The 23051-nt window shown below is 46.4% G+C and overlaps 1 protein-coding gene across 1 annotated transcript in view; it reads left to right on the top strand.

Annotated features, from left to right (window-relative positions):
* KDM4A (lysine demethylase 4A) overlaps positions 1 to 23051 on the top strand; it is a 460608-nt gene that overhangs the window by 128518 nt on the left and 309039 nt on the right. Inside the window, exon 8 of the mRNA XM_069227816.1 lies at positions 1450 to 1587. Coding sequence (XP_069083917.1) covers positions 1450 to 1587 — 138 coding nt within the window. The remainder of the gene's footprint in view (positions 1 to 1449; positions 1588 to 23051) is intronic.

A 23051-nucleotide genomic window follows, 5' to 3' on the forward strand; every position in this document is an offset into this window, starting at 1 on the left:
TAGGGGAACACAGAATAGCAATACAAGTGTTATTGCCCCTTTTCTTTCTCTACATTTTGTCCTTCCAAATGTAAGACCATGTGTAAAAAAGACTTCTATTTGAGAAATGCCCTGTAATTCACATGCTAGTATGGGCACCCCGGAATTGAGATGTGCAAATAACCACTGCTTCTCAACGCCTTATCTTGTGCCCATTTTGGAAATACAAAGGCTTCCTTGATACCTATTTTTCAGTCTTAATAATTCACCAAATGAATTGCAGTATACCTGGTATACAATGAAAACCCATTGCAAGGTGCAGCTCATCTGCTGGCTCTGGGTACCTAGGGTTCTTGATGAACCTACAAGCCCTATATATCCCCGCAACCAGAAGAGTCCAGCTGACGTAACGGTATATTGCTTTCACAAATCTGACATTATAGGAAAGTTACAGAGTAAAACGTGGAGAAAAATTGCAGTTTTTTTCACCTCAATTTCAATATTTGTTTTATTTCAGCTGTTATTTTCTGTAGGAAAACCTTGTAGGGACTACTCAAATGACCCCTTGGTTAATTTAGAATTTTGTCTACGTTTTAGAAATGTTTAGCTTTATGGGATCCAGAATTGGTTTCACGCCCATTTCTGTCACTAACTGGAAGAAGGCTAAAAGCACAAAGAATAGTATAAATGGAGTATGTCCCAGTAAAATGCCAAAATTGTGTTAAAATGTGGTTTTATGATTCAAGTCTGCCTGTTCCTGAAAGCTGGAAAGATGGTGATTTTAGCATTTACATTTTTCGAAGTATTTTGGCTAATTTCTTGGTCTCCTCCAGGGGAACCCACAAACTCTGGGTACCTCTAGAATCCCTAGGATGTTTGGGGGGGGGGGGAGAGGATGCAAATTTGGTTTGGGTAGCTTATGTGGACAAAAAGCTATGAGGGTCTAAGCGCGAACTGCCCCAAATAACCCCAAAAAAGCCTGGCACCTGAAAGGGGGGGGGGGCAGCGAAAGGGTTAAAGTATTTGCTTGCATAGTGCAGACCCAGCCAAAGAAACAGTGGAGCATTAAACTTACCATGTTACACATCAGCCTAACGTGAGAAAGATTGAAAAGGACAGGGAAGAACAGAGAGAAACAACAGGTTAAACTTAAAGGTACCTTCTGAGTCGATGTGCCTTCTGGAATGGATACAGATTGTTCTTGCACTTTACATTGTTCTGAAGAAGATTAAACTGTGAGCATGCAGGGTCACTATAATGCAGTTTTGTTATAACGTAGTGCCACACAGGGCTGATGTGTGTCAAATGTTCATTTTTGTTTCTTGTAAAATGACGTTCTGCTAGCGTTTTCTGTTTTGACATGGACAGGGTACAATAAAAGCTGTGCTCTGACACCTAAAGCTGATGGCTGTATATAAGGTGTTGAGGCTGTGGGAATGATTCCAACGCTGTTCTTTTCCCATCTCTCAGGTGACCCAGGAGGCTGGAGAATTTATGATTACTTTTCCTTATGGATATCATGCTGGCTTCAATCATGGATTTAACTGTGCAGAATCCACCAACTTTGCCACACTTCGCTGGATTGAGTACGGCAAACACTCTGTGCTGGTAGGCCATCTTTGTTCTGTGCTCTACCCCAAACAACCCAAATTGAATGTATTATTACAAAATGAGCAGGACACCCCTTATTTTAGGTTTGTGCACAATACAGGTCAAGAGGTCCCCAGGCAGCTCAAAACTGAATTGGAAATACCCTATTGACGAAATAATACTTTTAAAATACAGTATATTTTTTAATTGGAATTTTTATTTATTTAAATTGAGCTGGTTAAGCAGCAGGAGGGCAGAAACCTGTCTGGAGGGTGGCAGCAGTGCGGGATGCTTGCAAAACCCTGATAGACTGGTAGGAGCAATACTGGGGGTTGCATGGAATCATACAACCAATACTGGCAACAGTACTGGCATATGATTCTGACATATTTGATACCAAACATGCCTAGGTTCAGAGTTAACATTATGTAGCTGGACACAGGTAGTGATTGGTGTCCAGTACATGGGTAAAATGGCTTCCCCCCCTTTACGAAGTTCATTGTAATGGAGCTGGAGATCGTTGGGGCACCTCATGCAGAGGTGCCCTCACACACAGGTACCTACACCCTGCCCTCTGGGCTAGGAGGGCCTACCATAGGAGTGACTTACAGTGACCTGGTGCAGTGACCTGTAGTGAAAGAGTGCATGTGTCTTTTTACATTAGCTGTAATGACAGGCCTGCAGACACATTTTGCATGGGCTCCCGTGGGTGGCACAATACATGCTGCAGCCCATGGGGAAGCCCTGGTGCCCCAATGCCCTGGGTACCTAGATATCGTATACTAGGGACTTATATGGGGGCACCAGTATGCCAGTTGTGGGGTGTGCAGAGTCCTGAGCAACCACATTTAGAGGGACAGAGCACAGTCACTGGGGTCCTGGTTAGCAGGATCCTAGTGAACACAGTCAAACCATACTGACATCAGGCAAGAAGTGGGGGTAACAATGCCAAAAAGGAGGCACTTTTCTACAACCATTCCATCCATGCCTCCATCTTACGATTAGATGACGATGGATCACTTGGCACTTCTCCAAGAGGAAATTATGGCTCTCTTGGCCAAGGGAGCTGTAGAGAGGGTTCCTGTGCCACAGGTAGGTCGTGGTTGCTATTCCTGTTACTTTCTGGTACCCAAAAAAGACAAGGGCCTCCACCCTATCCTAGACCTTCAGTCCCTCAATCTCTTCCTCAAGAGGATGTTCAAAATGCTTACTGTAGCTCAAGTCCTCCTGCTCAGGACCCTGGAGACTTCCCTGTGGCTATTACCTCTGCGGCAGAGTGAGTGAGCTGCCGGCATTGTCATCTAAGCCGTGCAACCGTTCCATCAATCCTGACTCTAGGAAAATGGCTCCTTGTTGCAGTTACCCTCCACTTTTTGCCTTTTGTTGATGCTAGTTATGATTGAAAGTGTGCTGGGACCCTGCTAACCAGGCCCCAGCACCAGTGTCCTTTCCCAAAAACTCTACCTTTGTTTCCACAATTGGCCCACCCCTGGCACACAGATAAGTCCCTTGTAAAAGGTACCAGTGGTGTCAAAGGCCCTGTGACCAGGGAAGGTCCCTAAGGGCTGCAGCAGATGTTGTGCCACCCTAAGGGACCCCTCACCTAACACATGCACACTGCCATTGCAGAGACAAAGTCAACATGGCATACCCCTCAGGATGCCATGCCCATAAAATACTGCCTGTGGCATAGGTAAGTCACCCCTCTAGCAGGCCTTACAGCCCTAAGGCAGGGTGCACTATACAACAGGCGAGGGCATGGCTGCATGAGCAGTATGCCCCTACAGTGTCTAAGTCAATTCTTAGACATTGTAAGTACAGTGTGGCCATATTAAGTATATGGTCTGGGAGTTTGTCAAAACGAACTCCACAGCTCCATAATGACTACACTGAATACTGGGAAGTTTGGTATCAAACCTCTCAGAATAATAAACCCACACTGATGCCAGTGTTAGATTTTTTTTAAAAATTTTTTTAAATGCACATGTAGGACCTCCCGTCATGCTCCGCGGCTAGCCATTGACGCAGAGGGGTGGATGCGTGCTGGAGCATGGACACGCTATGCTGACGCTATGGCGTTTTTCCTGACCGCTGAAAACATCGCCAAGCCGAGGTTGTTGAGGGGGAGGCAGCCGCTTCCTCCGGCTTGCTGCAACACGCATCGGACCTCGGAAACGGTCTGAATTGGAGTTACCAGCAGAAAAGGCTTCAGGTGCCTGAGCCTGCCCCACCCCCACGGGAGGAGGCCAGAACCGCATAGAAGAGAAAGGAGGTGAGGCAGGGGTTGTTGGGACTTAAACAGAGGTGGCAGGCTCGCTTGTTTTTTTTTTTTTTTTTTCCTTTTGGGCAAATCAAGACGGTGCCTGTTTAAAAAAAAAAAAACAAAAAAAAAAACCTAAAAAAAAAAAAATCGGATTCTGGGGACTTATAAATGATGTACAATAGTTTTGAAGTATATGGCCGCTCTCCCCCCTATTGAAAAGATACGCCAATGCACCGAAACAGTCTTGAAAGATTGGAAAGTAAACCCATAGGCACTGATCTGGAAGTATATAAACAAGGTGGATACAATACTGCTTGAAGGGACATTGCCTTGTTAATTGCCACGTGCAGTTTAAGGTATTTCAGCCATTCGCAGTGCTTTCAGTGCTTTATCTGCTCTGTGTGTTCAGTATACTAATGTACTTTTAAGTCATTTGCTAAAGGATACTAATCCAGGTCACACAGTGTACCTTGCCTCTGGTGCAATTGGGTACGCAACAAGTACTTTTCAGACAGAGCCAGAGCTATCTGTTCAGGAAGGTGAGGAGGGGGGAAAAAACAATGCGTCAATCCCCACATCAGTTTCAGGGCAAAGGGCGCCCTGCCTCAAAGACTGTCAAGGTGGCACGAAGTGCGAAAGCAATGCGCCCTACTCCCTCCGATAACCATATAAATTTGGACTCCCCTCCAAGCGCTACCTCCACACTAATCACTGATTCATCTCTTAGCATTACCCTGCCTCACAACTCCCCATCTTCAATCACCAAAACGCGGATCTGCATCTTGGCTCAGATTTTTTTTTTTTTTTTTTAAACCTGAGGTGTCCAGAGAACCGGACCCAGTCCCAGTTGAAGACCCAGACTTGAATCCGGAATCGGCCAATAAAGTTTGCTCACTCCAGGATCGATCAACGCTCCGCTTGAATTCAGAGTCGTAATTGCAATAAAATACAGGACACAGGCTCTGCATCCAAGCTGCTGTAGCCCCGGTTTACTGGAGGAGTAGGGGGGGCCCGAAAGATGTTATTCCTTCGCTAATCAACAACTCTATCTCTGCCACCCAGGTGGACAGGTCCTCTTCCGATGCACCTCATGATCCAGTCCATATCTTTAGAGTTATACTGTAACGGGGCCCCCTGTGAATGCCATTGTAAATGGGCCCCTCCAGCTGGCTCAAGATCAGTGGAACTTGCAAGCTCGGCATCCATCTGAGGAATATGGAGACAAGGGAGGCGCTGGCACTCCCTCAGAAAACTTGCTCCTTCAAATTCTATTTGAACTAAGAACTTTGAAAAGTTCGAAGAAGAAGCAAATCAGAAAATGGAATTGCAATTAAATCTAATCTCTGGCAATATACAGCAACTTAGCTTACGTTTTAAAGAGGTAGAGCAGCGAGTATCCGATCTGGAAGATTCACGCTCTTCTTTGGATCCGACAGTGGCAAAATGTCGAGCAGATCTTGCAGACCTGCTGATTCGGCTAGATGACGCTGAGAACCGCTCTCGCAGGTCTAACCGGAGATTCACAGGGATCCCTGAAGGACGCGAAAATGGGCAGACTGTTACAGATTTAACTACCGATCTTGTCTTACATCATGTTCTTTCAGAACCGACGGATAAACATTTAGATCTCACTGTTATGCGGACCCACCGGGTCCCTGCAGTACAGAAAGCAAAATACCCTTGAACTGTGCTTGTCAACTTTGGCGACTTTCGCATCAAGGAACGTATCCTACAGCAAGCAATGAAGAGTAAAATATACCAGATCCCCGGCGATTATGCCTTTAAACTTTTCTCAGATGTGTCAGTGGCTGCTGCGCATCGGAGGAGAGAACTTGAAGGGGATGATCCCCGCATTTCAAAAAGCTGGGGCCCCGGCAGGACTAGTACAACAATCTAAACTAAAAGTTTTTTTCCAGGGACACTCTAACTTGGTCCACACAGTGGATGTTGCTAAGACTCTTTTGCACTTGATTCAAAACTCTGATAGATCAGGGCCAAGTGGAGGGGGTGGGGGTGGGGGGGAGGGGGACTTAACATGAGAATGGAAGGTGAGAGCGCACTAGGCACTAAGAGGGTTGAGATTCTTTGGGAAGGGTTGATTTTGTAGAGCATCGCGCATCATTAGGGCACTTACATTCCAGTCCCTTTTCAGTCTGTTCCATTCAGGGCGCCATGCCAAGGCACCCGAATAGGGAAGAAGGGGGTCAAGGGGTGGCTCCGGATTGCCCAGACGGGAGGGCCCCAGGTGTTGGCCACCCAAGGAGTGGGATAGGGATGTAGGGGGATGGGCGGGGGAGGGGGCAAGGGGTACAAGATCCTTCTTTACCGTACTAAAATATAGTTATGCGCAATGTGGAATGACTAAGTCTACACTGCGGATGACACCATTCGATCCAGGCCAAGGTCCACGGTTTCTGATCACTTCCTTATTGGGCAATTTTTTTATAAGAATTTTATGACAAGGTTAAACTCCTCACTAAAAATAGTTTCCTGGAATGTCAATGGGTTAAATAATCTGAGGAAAAGGGCTGCAGGCGAGGAGAGGGTAAATGCTCTAAATCCCTCTGTCATCTTATTACAAGAAACTCCTATCCCTGCTAAAAAAAAGTAGCGGGCTTCAGTATGTTTAAAAACTCTGTTGATTTTAAGGTTGTTGCCGCAGCTCCAGTCGCTCACAGAGGTGTAGCGGTCTTTCAAGCTAAGAATCTTGGTTTGGGCACTTGATTTTCTTAGCAACCCTGAAGGGCGATGGTGCTGGGTACACTGCCTAATCGCCAAAGAAAGATTTATTTTTGTCAGGTTTTTTTGTGCCTCTGACTGATGATCCGGCCCCTTAGGTGGAACTGTTTCGATCCCTTTTACAACTTCCAGGCAAAATTATTATTGGTGGGTATTTTAACTTTCTCCAGGATCCATTCTTGGATACCACTGTTAAGGGTAAAAAACAACACAAACCTAAAGTTGCTAAGATCTTTAAAGACTACATTAAAGTGTTGATGCTCTGTGATCCTTGGAGAATAAGTGCCCCAAATGAGAGAGAGTATACTTGCATTTCAAGCCAGTTTAAAAGCACCTTCCGTATCGTTTTTTTTTTTTCTGATATCCAAAATACTGCGCTTGAAGAACCAATCGGTTGAGGCATTCTGGTTTATCTGACCACATCACTCTAGTGTTGGAAGTATTCCTTTTCCCAGAATACTCTACGCCTCAACCTAGAAGGTGGATGTTCAACCAGCAACTCCTCCAAGAGGAGGGATAGGTACAGGCCTCTAAAGTCGAAATAAGTGAAGTCTTCAAATGTAATCAGGGATCTTCATCTCCAGCTGTGGTTTGAGATGCATTTAAGACCTTTTTCAGGGGCTTGGTAATTGCTCAGGGGGCGGCAGATAAATCTTATCTAAGACAACAGGCTAGGGTTCTGGAAGAAGCAGTGCAGAGTAGTTTGGCCATCTACCTGCATGTTCCCACAGAAAATAATGGAAAATCTTTTGAATTAGCTAAACGGGCACTGTCCAACAGTTTTCTTAAGAAGGTTGACATAGGATATCAGACTTCCAGATAGAAGGCATATGAAGAGAGTCATTTTACAGGCACATTTTTGGCCTGGCAAGCTCGAGACCAAATTGCTAGTAATATGATACATGCATTGAGGTGCCCCATATCCGGGGTAAGGCCTACTGACCCCAGAGATGTGTATAAATTCATGCTAGAACATTATAGGTGAATTTATAGCGAAACCCAGGATATTGATCGTAGGACCACTAAGGATTTCTTGGGGAAATTGGACATTCCTACTCTTACTGAAGAAGACAGTGATGCTCTAAGGCAGCCATTCACGAAGTCAGAACTCCTTGAGGTTGTCAAGAACCTCCCCATGGGGAAGGCTTGTGGACCTGAAGGCTTCCCGGCTGAATTTTATAAAAGTTTTATTGATATTTTTATAGATGATTTTTTGTCTTTAATGGCTTACTGAAGGGTGAGTGGATCACCAATTCTTGGTATTCAGGGAATGTGGGTAGCTTTCCCAAAAAAGAATAAGGACAGGGAAGACCCTAATGCATATCGTCCAATCTCTTTGTTAAATACGGACTATAAAATTATCACAAAACTTTAGGCCAACAGGCTCAACGGGGTTGCCGCTAAACTTGTGCATCCCGATCAGAACAGGTTTATTGCCGATCGACAATTTGCAACTAACACGCATTATTTAGCTGAGGCTCTAGATTATTTCGCTTCTAATAACATTTCTGCCATTATTCTTTTATTAGATGCGGAAAAGCCTTTGATCTGGTTGTACGGGACACCTTGTTTGTTATATTGTCTAGATACAAGGTGCCTTCCCAGGTTTCTGCACCAATTCAAAGGCTGTATCAAAGCTTTGAAGCCAATATCATAATTAACTCTACCTGTATTGGTCAACTTCAAGTTCGACGCAGCACCCGTCAAGGATGCCCCCTATCTCCTATTCTCTTTGCTCTCTTCATTGAACCTTTAGCAATTAAAATCGGATAGAATAATCTGATTCATTCCGCTGAAGTCAATGGGGAAGATCAAACTCTGTGCTGATATTATCATGTTTATAGATGAAGAGCGATCCTCCCAGGAGGAGGCTCTTATGGTGTTCGCCAAATTTGAGCAAATTGGGCTACAAGATTAACATGAGTAAAACCAATATTATTCTTTCTGGCACTTCTTCTATGACATTGCTCCCCGAACTAATGCACTGTGCAAATACTAGGCCAAAGAGATATTAATTTTTCATCCGAAACAGGAGATCTGTTCGATCTCAACTATGTTCCTTTGCTTCTGAAAACTCAGCCCTGCTTGCACGCTGGGGATCTCTCCCCCTCTCTATACTTGGCCGAATTGCACTGATTAAAATGTCCATGCTACCATTATTTAACTTTCTGTTCTCGGCCATTCCTTGCGTATTAACGTCTCTATTTTTTAAGAAATTAGAGTCTGTTTGGCTCATTCATTTGGCAAAATCAGAAGACGCGGGCTGCGTTAAGTACATTATATGCTGATAGAGAAAAGGGGGGCTTAGCACTACCAAATCTTGAAGATTATTATTTCGCCTTTTTCGCGCATAATTTGACGAATTTCAAATTTAACCAATCCATGGGCGGCCTATTTTCCAAATATTTTTGTGAATTAATCTGCAGGGAGCACAATATTCAGAATCCTGCACTGTTGGTGAAATCTCCCAAAAAAAGTTTGATACAAGATTCTTAAATGCCTCTTTAAAAGGAAATTGGATTTTTTTTTTTTTTTTTTTTTTTAGAAGATATTCAGTCCCATACTTGCACTTTCTTACTCCTCTCACACAGTTTGTGTTGCGTTCTGGCTCTCAGCTCGATTTAGAGATAATAAGGAGATGAGATTATGCAGGATTTAGTGAAATTGGGGATTTTCGCATCAATGATAATTGCGAAACCCTTTCAAATATTCAGATGGTCGTTTAAAATGATTTTCTCTTGGGGGGATCTTATAGTATTATGCTCTACAGTTTGAGGGACCTGGATATGGATTCAATCCTTAATACACAGGCAGTAGTTACCGAACTGGTGGACACTCACGGGATAAGGCGAGCTGGTGCATGGAGAAGGTTACTTCTTGAGCAGAATAAGACTGATCTCTGGGTAAAGGTGGCGAGAAAATGGGTTCGCCAAGAGGAGTGCTGGAAAAAGAGCAATCATCTACATTTTACAGTACTCAGAGGTGCGAATTGGCGTTGCATGATATTTTTTAGTAAATGGCTATTATATCTCACCCCGGAAGCCTTGTCCCGGCTGGTGCCCAGTTGCCCTGATCCCTGCTTTCGTTGTAAGGCAGCAGGGGTGACATGCTGGATACACGTGATTGGCTCATGTTGACTTATTCAGGAATACTGGGATGGAGTATTTAAGATATTAACAACTATTGCTCAGATCCCTATAATTCCCAGTATCTGGCTGGTGGCTTTAAGTTACGATCCCGAGGCAAAGCTTCCACCCAGGTGGGAAAAGCTAGTTTTTATTGCCACTGTGATTGCCAGATCTCTTCTGTTAAGAAATTGGATCTCCAATCTAACTCCCTCCCCTCAATAGTGACTGAGTAAATTTGGTACAGGTCAGAAAGCAGAAAATTAGATATGCCAGGAGAGCGGGCGGGGGTAAAAAGTTTTCTTGGATTTGGGGAAAATTCTTTCTAGACAACTATGCGTAATATATATATATAAACAATCTAAGATGGAGTCGACGCCCATGCGCAATGGAACCGAAGTGGGAGGAGTCCCTCGGTCTCGTGACTCGAAAAGACTTCTTCGAAGAAAAACAACTTGTAACACTCCGACCCAACACCAGACGGCGGACTATGCACAGCATGTGAATCTGCAGCGACTAATGTCACGAACAGATGTACACTGGGTAAGTGACATTTTATATATATATATATATATATATATATATATATATATATATATATATATATATATATATGTATGTTCGATGGCATGTGTAGCTGCAGATACACATGCTGTGCACATCCTGCCATCTAGTGTTGGGCTCGGAGTGTTACAAGTTGTTTTTCTTCGAAGAAGTCTTTTTTGAGTCACAAGATCGAGGGACTCCTCCCCTTTCGGCTCCATTGCGCATGGCCGTTGACTCCATCTTAGATTATTTTCTTTCCGCCATCGGGTTCGGACGTGTTCCTTTTCGCTCTGCGTTTCGGTTCGGAAAGTTAGTTAAAATCTTGGAAAATTCAACGGTATTGTTTGCGTTCGGTATCAGGTTAGTTACAACAGATCGACACCGATTTTTGAAGAGCTCCGGTGGCCCTTCGGGGTTTTCGATTCCCCAGCGGGGCCTGGTCAGCCCGACCACGTGCGTCTTCAAGGCTAATGGAACGGACCCCATTCCGTTTCTGCCCCGAATGTCACAACAAGTATCCTTATACAGATCAGCATCTGGTCTGTAATTTGTGTTTGTCTCCAGAACACAAAGAGGATACAAGTGAGGCCTGTCGAGCGTTTCGGTCGAGAAAGACGTTAAGGGACCGAAGAGCAAGAAGACTACAAATGGCGTTGGCGCCGACAGGACAACAACACTTGGAGGAGGAAGAAACCTTCTTCATCGCGGACTCGGACTCGGTCGATCCCGAACAGACGCCGAAAACCGTGAGTAAGACGTCACAACACAAAACTCACGGAAAAACAGCTAAAGCCCAGGGGACGCCACCGCCAGCGGGCCATGGCTTAACCCGAAAAATAGGTGACCGACCATCGGCACCGAAAAAGGGCATGCATGTGTCGAAGTCATCCGACTCCGGTCGAGATACCGGCACAGAGCAATCTCGACCACGAGAGGGCGGCACCGAAATGAGTCGGCATCGAGAGATCAGTACGCCGAAAATTAAAAAAGTGTCTTCAGAGCCGAAAAAGACTGCCGAAAAATGTTTTCCATACCAAAACATCCGGCCTCGGAACCGAAATCGAGTTCCTACACCGAGGAACAGGGCCTGTCCTCACAGATTCGGACAGATTCGGACAAGAACTAGAGGCAGTGGAGCCAGATTACACTCAAAGAAGGCTCCACATTCAAAAGGACACAGGGAAGATCAGTACTCTCCCTCCAATACGAATGAAAAGAAAACTTGCCTTCCAAGAGAAAGACAAGCAGCCACAGGCAAAGGTGGCAAGACAAGTGACTCCGCCACCATCTCCACAACGCTCAACACATCCATCACCGGTAGCCACTCCACCAATGATGCAGTCCCCAACTCACACAGGGATGAGTCAGGATGATCCCGACGCATGGGATCTTTATGATGCGCCTGTATCTGATAACAGTCCCGACTGTTATCCAGCGAGACCGTCACCACCTGAGGACAGCACTGCCTACACACAGGTGGTGTCAAGAGCAGCTGAGTTCCATAATGTCACCCTGCACGCAGAACCTATAGAGGATGACTTTCTCTTTAATACACTGTCGTCTACACATAGCCAGTACCAGAGTCTCCCTATGTTACCAGGAATGCTCAAACACTCCAAACAAGTGTTTCAGGAGCCTGTGAAGGGCAGGGCCATAACTCCAAGGGTGGAGAAAAAGTACAAAGCGCCACCAACAGACCCTGTGTACATCACGCAGCAATTAACACCAGACTCAGTGGTAGTAGGGGCAGCTCATAAAAGGGCGAACTCACACACCTCAGGAGATGCCCCACCTCCAGACAAAGAAAGTCGCAAGTTCGACGCTGCGGGGAAAAGGGTTGCGGCACAGGCAGCCCAACCAATGGCGCATTGCCAACTCACAGGCATTGCTGGTGAGATATGATAGGGCTCATTGGGACGAAATGCAACATTTCATAGAACACCTGCCCAAAGAGTTCCAAAAAAGAGCACAAGTGGTGGAGGAAGGCCAGAGTATCTCGAACAATCAGATACGTTCAGCAATGGATGCAGCCGACACAGCTGCTAGGACTGTAAATACAGCAGTGACCATACGGAGGCACGCATGGCTAAGAACCTCAGGATTCAAGCCGGAAATACAAGGGGTCCTGAATATGCCCTTTAACGGACAGCAGTTGTTTGGGCCGGAGGTGGACACTGCCATAGAAAAATTTAAAAAGGACAAAGATACGGCCAAAGCCATGGGCGCACTCTACTCCCCACAGAGCAGAGGCACATTTCGGAAATCACATTTTCGAGGGGGGTTTCGGGGACAGAGCACAGAACCCTCACAAACAAGACCCACTTATCAAAGTCAATATCAGTGGGGAAGTTTTCGGGGACAATACAGAGGAGGACAGTTCCCAAAGAGTAGAGGGAAGCTCCAGAGCCCAAAACTCCACAAAATAAACAGTGACTTCAATTTCACAAATCCCCAACACATGACACCAGTGGGGGTGGGGGGGACTAACCAATTTCTACAACAACTGGGAAGAAATAACAGACATGTGGGTCCTAGCCATTATCCAGCATGGTTATTGCATAGAATTTCTTCAATTCCCTCCAAATGTCCCACCGAAAACACACATGTCCAAACACATGGATCTCTTACAACTGGAGGTCCAAGCGTTGTTGCAAAAAGATGCAATAGAGCTATGTAAGGAAATGCCTCCTTGGCATGGTTACCCCCTGACTTTTTGCCTTTGCTGATGCTATGTTTTGAATTGAAAGTGTGCTGAGGCCTGCTAACCAGGCCCCAGCACCAGTGTTCTTTCCCTAACCTGTACTTTTGATTCCACAATTGGCACACCCTGGCATCCAGATAAGTCCCTTGTAACTGGTACCTCTGGTACCAAGGGCCCTGATGCCAGGGAAGGTCTCTAAGGGCTGCAGCATGTCTTATGCCACCCTGGAGACCCCTCACTCAGCACAGACACACTGCTTGCCAGCTTGTGTGTGCTGGTGAGAACAAAACGAGTAAGTCGACATGGCACTCCCCTCAGGGTGCCATGCCAGCCTCTCACTGCCTATGCAGGTATAGATAAGTCACCCCTCTAGTAGGCCTTACAGCCCTAAGGCAGGGTGCACTATACCATAGGTGAGGGCACCAGTGCATGAGCACTGTGCCCCTACAGTGTCTAAGCAATACCTCAGACACTGTAAGTGCAGGGTAGCCATAAGAGTATATGGTCTGGGAGTCTGTTTTACATGAACTCCACAGCACCATAATGGCTACACTGAAAACTGGGAAGTTTGGTATCAAACTTCTCAGCACAATAAATGCACACTGATGCCAGTGTACATTTTATTGTAAAATACACCACAGAGGGCACCTTAGAGGTGCCCCCTGAAACTTAACCGACTATCTGTGTAGGCTGACTGGTTCCAGCAGCCTGCCACACTAGAGACATGTTGCTGGCCCCATGGGGAGAGTGCCTTTGTCACTCTGAGGCCAGTAACAAAGCCTGCACTGGGTGGAGATGCTAACACCTCCCCCAGGCAGGAGCTGTAACACCTGGCGGTGAGCCTCAAAGGCTCACCCCTTTGTCACAGCACCGCAGGACACTCAAGCTTAGTGGAGTTGCCCGCCCCCTCCGGCCACGGCCCCCACTTTTGGCGGCAAGGCTGGAGGAAACAAAGAAAACAACAAGGAGGAGTCACTGGCCAGTCAGGACAGCCCCTAAGGTGTCCTGAGCTGAGGTGACTCTAACTTTTAGAAATCCTCCATCTTGCAGATGGAGGATTCCCCCAATAGGATTAGGGATGTGACCCCCTCCCCTTGGGAGGAGGCACAAAGAGGGTGTACCCACCCTCAGGGCTAGTAGCCATTGGCTACTAACCCCCCAGACCTAAACACGCCCTTAAATTTAGTATTTAAGGGCTTCCCTGAACCTAAGATTTTAGATTCCTGCAACTACAAGAAGAAGGACTGCTGAGCTGAAAAACCCCTGCAGAGGAAGAACAGAAGACACCAACTGCCTTGGCCCCAGACTTACCGGCCTGTCTCCTGCCTTCCAAAGAAACCTGCTCCAGCGACGCTTTCCAAGGGACCAGCGACCTCTGAATCCTCTGAGGACTGCCCTGCTTCGAAAAGGACAAGAAACTCCCGAGGACAGCGGCACTGCTCCAAAAGAACTGCAACTTTGTTACAAGGAGCATATTTAAAGACCCCTGCAACTCCCCGCAAGAAGCGTGAGACTTGCAACACTGCACCCGGCGACCCTGACTCGACTGGTGGAGAACAACCAACTCAGGGAGGACCCTCCGGCGACTCTACGACTGTGAGTAACCAAAGTTGTCCCCCCTGAGCCCCCACAGCGACGCCTGCAGAGGGAATCCCCAGGCTCCCCCTGACCGCGACTGTCTGAACTCCATTTCCCGACGGCTGGAAAAGACCCTGCACCCGCAGCCCCCAGCCCCTAAAGAAACGGAACTTCTGTGCAGGAGTGACCCCCAGGAGGCCCTCTCCCTTGCCCAGGTGGTGGCTACCCCGAGGAGCCCCCCCCTTGCCTGCCTGCGACGCTGAAGAGATCCCTTGATCTCTCATTGACTTCCATTGAAAACCTGACGCGTGTTTGCACACTGCACCCGGCCGCCCCGCGCTGCTGAGGGTGCACTTTCTGTGCTGACTTGTGTCCCCCCCGGTGCCCTACAAAACCCCCCTGGTCTGCCCTCCGAAGACGCGGGTACTTACCTGCTGGCAGACTGGAACCGGGGCACCCCCTTCTCTCCATTGAAGCCTATGTGTTTTGGGCACCTCTTTGACCTTTGCACCTGACCGGCCCTGAGCTGCTGGTGTGATAACTTTGGGGTTGCTCTGAACCCCCAACGGTGGGCTACCTTGGACCAAAAACTGAAACCTGTAAGTGACTTACTTACCTGTTAAAACTAACAATAACTTACCTCCCCCAGGAACTGTGAAAATTGCACTAAGTGTCCACTTTTAAAACAGCTTGTTGTGTTTTATGTAAAAAGTATACATGCTAAAGTAATGATTCAAAGTTCCTAGAGTACTTACCTGAAATACCTTTCAAATGAAATATTACATGTAAAATTTGAACCTGTGGTTCTTAAAATAAACTAAGAAAAGATATTTTTCTATAACAAAACCTATTGGCTGGATTTGTCTCTGAGTGTGTGTACCTCATTTATTGTCTATGTGTATGTACAACAAGTGCTTAACACTACTCCTTGGATAAGCCTACTGCTCGACCACACTACCACAAAATAGAGCATTAGTATTATCTTTTTGCCACTATCTTACCTCTAAGGGGAACCTTTGGACTCTGTGCATGCTATTCCTTACTTTGAAATAGCACATACAGAGCCAACTTCCTACAAGCTAGTACCAATTCATCATATAGGAACAGGAGTTTACTCCCTGTACTTTCTCATACCCAAAAAAACAAGACTCTAAGACCTATACTAGATCTCAGAACATTAAACATATACATCAAATCAGATCACTTTCACATGGTGACACTGCAAGACGTGATCCCATTGCTCAAACAACAAGACTACATGACAACACTAGACCTCAAGAATGTGTATTTCCATATACCTATACATCCTTCCCACAGAAAGTACTTAAGGTTTGTAATCCAAGGGGTACATTACCAGTTCAAAGTGTTGCCATTCGGGATAACAACAGCGCCAAGAGTTTTTACAAAATGCCTGGCAGTAGTTGCAGCTCATATCAGAAGGCAGCAAATACATGTGTTCCCGTACCTAGACGATTGGTTAATCAAAACCAATACGCAAGAACCGTGTTCACAACACACAAAGTATGTCATAGAAACCCTTCACAAGCTAGGTTTCTCACTCAACTACAACCTACAGCCGTGTCAAATACAACAGTACTTAGGAGCAACAATCAACACAACAAAAGGGATTGCCACTCCAAGTCCACAAAGGGTACAGGCATTTCAAAACGTAATAAAAGCCATGCACCCAAAACACAAGTTACAGGTAAAATTAGTGATGAAACGACTAGGCATGATGTCCTCATTGTAAGGAAATGCCTCCTTGGCATGGTTGCCCCCTGACTTTTTGCCTTTGCTGATGCTATGTTTACAATTGAAAGTGTGCTGAGGCCTGCTAACCAGGCCCCAGCACCAGTGTTCTTTCCCTAACCTGTACTTTTGTATCCACAATTGGCAGACCCTGGCATCCAGATAAGTCCCTTGTAACTGGTACTTCTAGTACCAAGGGCCCTGATGCCAAGGAAGGTCTCTAAGGGCTGCAGCATGTCTTATGCCACCCTGGAGACCTCTCACTCAGCACAGACACACTGCTTGCCAGCTTGTGTGTGCTAGTGAGGGCAAAACGAGTAAGTCGACATGGCACTCCCCTCAGGGTGCCATGCCAGCCTCTCACTGCCTATGCAGTATAGGTAAGACACCCCTCTAGCAGGCCTTACAGCCCTAAGGCAGGGTGCACTATACCATAGGTGAGGGTACCAGTGCAGGAGCATGGTACCCCTACAGTGTCTAAACAAAACCTTAGACATTGTAAGTGCAGGGTAGCCATAAGAGTATATGGTCTGGGAGTCTGTCAAACACGAACTCCACAGCACCATAATGGCTACACTGAAAACTGGGAAGTTTGGTATCAAACTTCTCAGCACAATAAATGCACACTGATGCCAGTGTACATTTTATTGCAAAATACACCCCAGAGGGCACCTTAGAGGTGCCCCCTGAAACTTAACCGACTGTCTGTGTAGGCTGACTAGTTCCAGCAGCCTGCCACACTAGAGACATGTTGCTGGCCCCATGGGGAGAGTGCCTTTGTCACTCTGAGGCCAGTAACAAAGCCTGCACTGGGTGGAGATGCTAACACCTCCCCCAGGCAGGAGCTGTGACACCTGGCGGTGAGCCTCAAAGGCTCACCCCTTTGTCACAGCCCAGCAGGGCACTCCAGCTTAGTGGAGTTGCCCGCCCCCTCCGGCCACGGCCCCCACTTTTGGCGGCAAGGCTGGAGGGAACAAAGAAAGCAACAAGGAGGAGTCACTGGCCAGTCAGGACAGCCCCTAAGGTGTCCTGAGCTGAGGTGACTCTAACTTTTAGAAATCCTCCATCTCGCAGATGGAGGATTCCCCCAATAGGGTTAGGATTGTGACCCCCTCCCCTTGGGAGGAGGCACAAAGAGGGTGTACCCACCCTCAGGGCTAGTAGCCATTGGCTACTAACCCCCCAGACCTAAACACGCCCTTAAAATTAGTATTTAAGGGCTACCCTGAACCCTAGAAAATCAGATTCCTGCAACTACAAGAAGAAGGACTGCCTAGCTGAAAACCCCTGCAGAGGAAGACCAGAAGACGACAACTGCCTTGGCTCCAGAAACTCACCGGCCTGTCTCCTGCCTTCCAAAGAACTCTGCTCCAGCGACGCCTTCCAAGGGACCAGCGACCTCGGACTCCTCTGAGGACTGCCCTGCTTCGAAAAAGACAAGAAACTCCCGAGGACAGCGGACCTGCTCCAAAAAGACTGCAACTTTGTTTCAAGGAGCAGCTTTAAAGACCCTGCAATCTCCCTGCAAGAAGCGTGAGACTTGCAACACTGCACCCGGCGACCCCGACTCGGCTGGTGGAGAACCAACCCCTCAGGGAGGACCCCCGGACTACTCTACGACTGTGAGTACCAAAACCTGTCCCCCCTGAGCCTCCACAGCGCCGCCTGCAGAGGGAATCCCGAGGCTTCCCCTGACCGCGACTCTCTGAAACCTAAGTCCCGACGCCTGGAAAAGACCCTGCACCCGCAGCCCCCAGGACCTGAAGGACCGGACTTTCACTGGAGAAGTGACCCCCAGGAGTCCCTCTCCCTTGCCCTAGTGGAGGTTTCCCCGAGGAAGCCCCCCTTGCCTGCCTGCAGCGCTGAAGAGATCCGTTGATCCCTCATAGACTAACATTGCAAACCCGACGCTTGTTTCTACACTGCACCCGGCCGCCCCCGCGCTGCTGAGGGTGAAATTTCTGTGTGGGCTTGTCCCCCCCCCCGGTGCTCTACAAAACCCCCCTGGTCTGCCCTCCGAAGACGCGGGTACTTACCTGCAAGCAGACCGGAACCGGGGCACCCCCCTCTCTCCATTCTAGCCTATGCGTTTTGGGCACCACTTTGAACTCTGCACCTGACCGGCCCTGAGCTGCTGGTGTGGTGACTTTGGGGTTGCTCTGAACCTCCAACGGTGGGCTACCTTGGACCAAGAACTGAACCCTGTAAGTGTCTTACTTACCTGGTAAAACTAACAAAAACTTACCTCCCCCAGGAACTGTGAAAATTGCACTAAGTGTCCACTTTTGAAATAGCTATTTATGAATAACTTGAAAAGTATACATGCAATTGAAATGATTCAAAGTTCCTAATGTACTTACCTGCAATACCTTTCAAACAAGATATTACATGTTAAATTTGAACCTGTGGTTCTTAAAATAAACTAAGAAAAATATATTTTTCTATAACAAAACCTATTGGCTGGATTTGTCTCTGAGTGTGTGTTCCTCATTTATTGCCTGTGTGTATGTACAACAAATGCTAACACTACTCCTTGGATAAGCCTACTGCTCGACCACACTACCACAAAATAGAGCATTAGTATTATCTCTTTTTACCACTATTTTACCTCTAAGGGGAACCCTTGGACTCTGTGCATGCTATTCCTTACTTTGAAATAGCACATACAGAGCCAACTTCCTACACTCATGCATAGCCATTGTCCCAAACGCAAGATTGCACATGCGGCCCTTACAACAGTGCCTAGCATCACAACGGTCACAAGCACAGGGTCAACTTCAAGATCTAGTGTTGATAGACCGCCAAACATACACCTCGCTTCAATGGTGGAACACTATAAATTTAAACAGAGGGCGGCCTTTTCAAGACCCAGTGCCTCAATACGTTATCACAACGGATGCCTCCATGATAGGGTGGGGAGCACACCTCAACCAACACAGCATCCAAGGACAATGGGACACTCAGCAGAGACAGCTTCACATAAATCACTTAGAACTACTAGCAGTATTTCTAGCGCTGAAAGCATTTCAACCTATAATAACCCACAAACACATTCTTGTCAAAACAGACAACATGACAACAATGTATTATCTGAACAAGCAGGGAGGAACACACTCGACACAGTTGTGTCTCTTGGCACAGAAAATATGGCATTGGGCGATTCACAACCACATTCGCCTAATAGCACAGTTCATACCTGGAATTCAAAACCAGTTAGCAGACAATCTCTCTCGGGATCACCAACAGATCCACGAATGGGAAATTCATCCCCAAATACTAAAAACTTACTTCCAAAAGTGGGGAACTCCACAAATATAGATCTATTTGCAACAAAAGAAAACGCAAAATGCCAAAACTTCGCATCCAGGTACCCACAGGCTCGCTCTCAGGGCAATGCGTTATGGATGAGTTGGTCAGGGATATTTGCATACGCTTTTCCCCCTCTCCCACTCCTTCCATATCTAGTAAACAAATTGAGTCAAAACAAACTCAAACTCGTACTAATAGCACCAACTTGGGCATGACAACCTTGGTACACAACACTACTAGACCTCTCAGTAGTGCCCCATATCAAACTACCAAACAGACCAGATCTGTTAACTCAACACAAACAACAGATCAGACACCCAAATCCAGCATCGCTGAATCTAGCAATTTGGCTCCTGAAGTCTTAGAATTCGGACATCTAGACCTTACACAGGAATGTATGGAGGTCATAAAACAAGCTAGAAGACCAACCACAAGACATTGCTATGCAAATAAGTGGAAAAGATTTGTTTACTACTGCCATAATAATCAAATTCAACCATTACACGCGTCCGCTAAAGACATCGTAAGTTACCTACTACACTTACAAAAGTCAAAGTTAGCTTTCTCATCCATTAAAATACATCTCACCGCAATTTCAGCTTATCTGCAAATTACGCACTCAACTTCATTATTCAGGATCCCAGTCATAAAAGCATTTATGGAGGGTCTGAAAAGAATTATCCCACAAAGAACACCACCAGTTCCTTCGTGGAATCTCAACGTTGTCTTAACACGACTTATGGGTCCACCTTTTGAACCCATGCACTCATGTGAGATACAGTACTTAACATGGAAAGAAGCATTTCTGATAGCTATCACATCTCTCAGAAGAGTAAGTGAAATACAAGCATTTACTATACAAGAACCCTTTATTCAGATACATAAACATAAAGTAGTTCTACGAACAAATCCTAAATTCTTACCTAAGGTCATATCACCGTTCCACTTAAATCAAACAGTGGAACTCCCAGTATTCTTTCCAGAACCAGATTCTGTAGCTGAGAGAGCATTACATACATTAGACATTAAAAGGGCACTAATGTACTACATAGATAGAACAAAACAAATTCGCAAAACAAAACAATTGTTTGTTGTATTCCAAAAACCTCATACAGGGAATCCAGTATCCAAACCAGGCATTGCCAGATGATAGTTAAATGTATTCAAACCTGTTATATAAAAGCAAAAAGAGAACTGCCTATTACACCAAAGGCACACTCAACTAGAAAGAAAGGCGCTACCATGGCCTTTCTAGGAAACATTCCAATGACTGAAATATGTAAGGCAGCCACATGGTCTACGCCTCATACATTTACCAAGCATTACTGTGAGGATGTGTTAACAACACAGCAAGCCACAGTAGGACAAGCAGTATTACGGACTTTATTTCAACCAACTTCAACTCCTACAGGCTGAACCACCGCTTTTGGGGAGATAACTGCTTACTAGTCTATGCACAGCATGTGTATCTGCAGCTACACATGCCATCGAACGGAAAATGTCACTTACCTAGTGTACATCTGTTCGTGGCATGAGACGCTGCAGATTCACATGCGCCCTCCCACCTCCCCTGGAGCCTGTAGCTGTCTTAAGTTCAGAAAAAATTAGACTTGTACATTTGTAAATTTGTCAATATATCACTTTTAAACACATTATGTACATACATATTTACTCCATTGCATGGGCACTATTACTAGATACACAACTCCTACCTAACCCTCTGTGGGGAAAACAATCTAAGATGGAGTCGACGCCCATGCGCAATGGAGCCGAAAGGGGAGGAGTCCCTCGATCTCGTGACTCGAAAAAGACTTCTTCGAAGAAAAACAACTTGTAATACTCCGAGCCCAACACTAGATGTCGGGATGTGCACACCATGTGAATCTGCAGCGTCTCATGCCACAAACAGATGTACACTGGGTAAGTGACATTTTCCATATATATATATATATATGTTCGATGGCATGGTTCGAAATGGGTCAGCACCGAGAGACCACGACGCCGAAAATAAAGTGTCGTCGGAGCCGAAAAAGGCTACCGAAAAGGTTTCCATTCCGAAACATCCAGCCTCGGAACCGAAATCAGGTTCCTACACAGAGGAACAGGGATTGTCCTCCCAAATGCAAGGACATGAGTTCGGACAAGAACTAGAATCAATGGAGCCAGACTACACTCAAAGGAGGCTCCACATTCAAAAGGACACAGGGAAGATCAGCACTCTTCCCCCAATTAAAATGAAAAGAAGACTTGCCTTTCAAGAAAAGGACAAGCAGCCACAAGCAAAGGTGGCAAGACAAACAACTCCGCCACCATCTCCACCACCATCAATGCACACATCACCAGTAGCTACTCCACCACTGATGCAATCCCCAACGCATACTGCAATGAGTCAGGACGATCCCGACGCATGGGACCTTTATGATGCGCCAGTATCGGATAGCAGCCCAGACTGTTACCCAGCGAGACCGTCCCCACCTGAGGGACAGTACATCCTACACGCAGGTGGTCTCAAGGGCAGCGGTTTTTCATAATGTCACCTTGCATGCAGAACCGATTGAGGATGACTTTTTGTTTAATACACTCTCCTCCACTCATAGCCAATACCAGAGCTTACCTATGCTACGTGGAATGCTAAAACACTCCAAACAGGTGTTTCAGGAGCCTGTGAAGGGCAGGGCCATAACTCCAAGGGTGGAGAAAAAGTACAGCCACCGCCTACAGACCCTGTGTATATCACGCAGCAATTAACACCAGACTCTGTGGTAGTAGGGGCAGCTCGCAAGAGAGCAAACTCTCACACCTCGGTAGACGCACCACCTCCAGACAAGGAGAGTCGCAAATTTGACGCTGCAGGGAAAAGGGTTGCAGCACAAGCATCAAACCAATGGCGCATTGCCAACTCACAAGCACTTCTGGCAAGATATGATAAGGCTCATTGGGACGAAATGCAGCATTTCATAGAACACTTACCCAAAGAGTTCCAGAAAAGGGCACAACAAGTGGTAGAGGAAGGACAAAGTTTCTCAAATAATCAGATACGTCCGCAATGGATGCAGCAGATACAGCTGCAAGGACAGTAAATACTGCTGTAACAATAAGGAGACACGCATGGTTGCGTACATCAGGATTCAAGCCGGAAATACAACAAGCCGTGTTGAATATGCCTTTTAATGGACAGCAGTTGTTTGGGCCGGAGGTGGACACTGCTATAGAAAAACTTAAAAAAGACACTGATACGGCCAAAGCCATGGGCGCACTCTGCTCCACACAGAGCAGAGGCACATTTCGCAAAACACAGTTTAGAGGGGGGTTTCGAGGACAAGCTACAGAACCCACAACCTCACAAACAAGGCCCACTTATCAAAGTCAATATCAGCGGGGAAGTTTTCGGGGGCAATATAGAGGGGACAATTCCAAAAGAATAGAGGGAAGTTCCAAAGGCCCAAAACTCCTCAAAACAAGCAGTGAGTTC

Source organism: Pleurodeles waltl, chromosome 4_1 (genome assembly GCF_031143425.1).
Source record: "Pleurodeles waltl isolate 20211129_DDA chromosome 4_1, aPleWal1.hap1.20221129, whole genome shotgun sequence".
NCBI classification, from domain to species: domain Eukaryota; kingdom Metazoa; phylum Chordata; class Amphibia; order Caudata; family Salamandridae; genus Pleurodeles; species Pleurodeles waltl.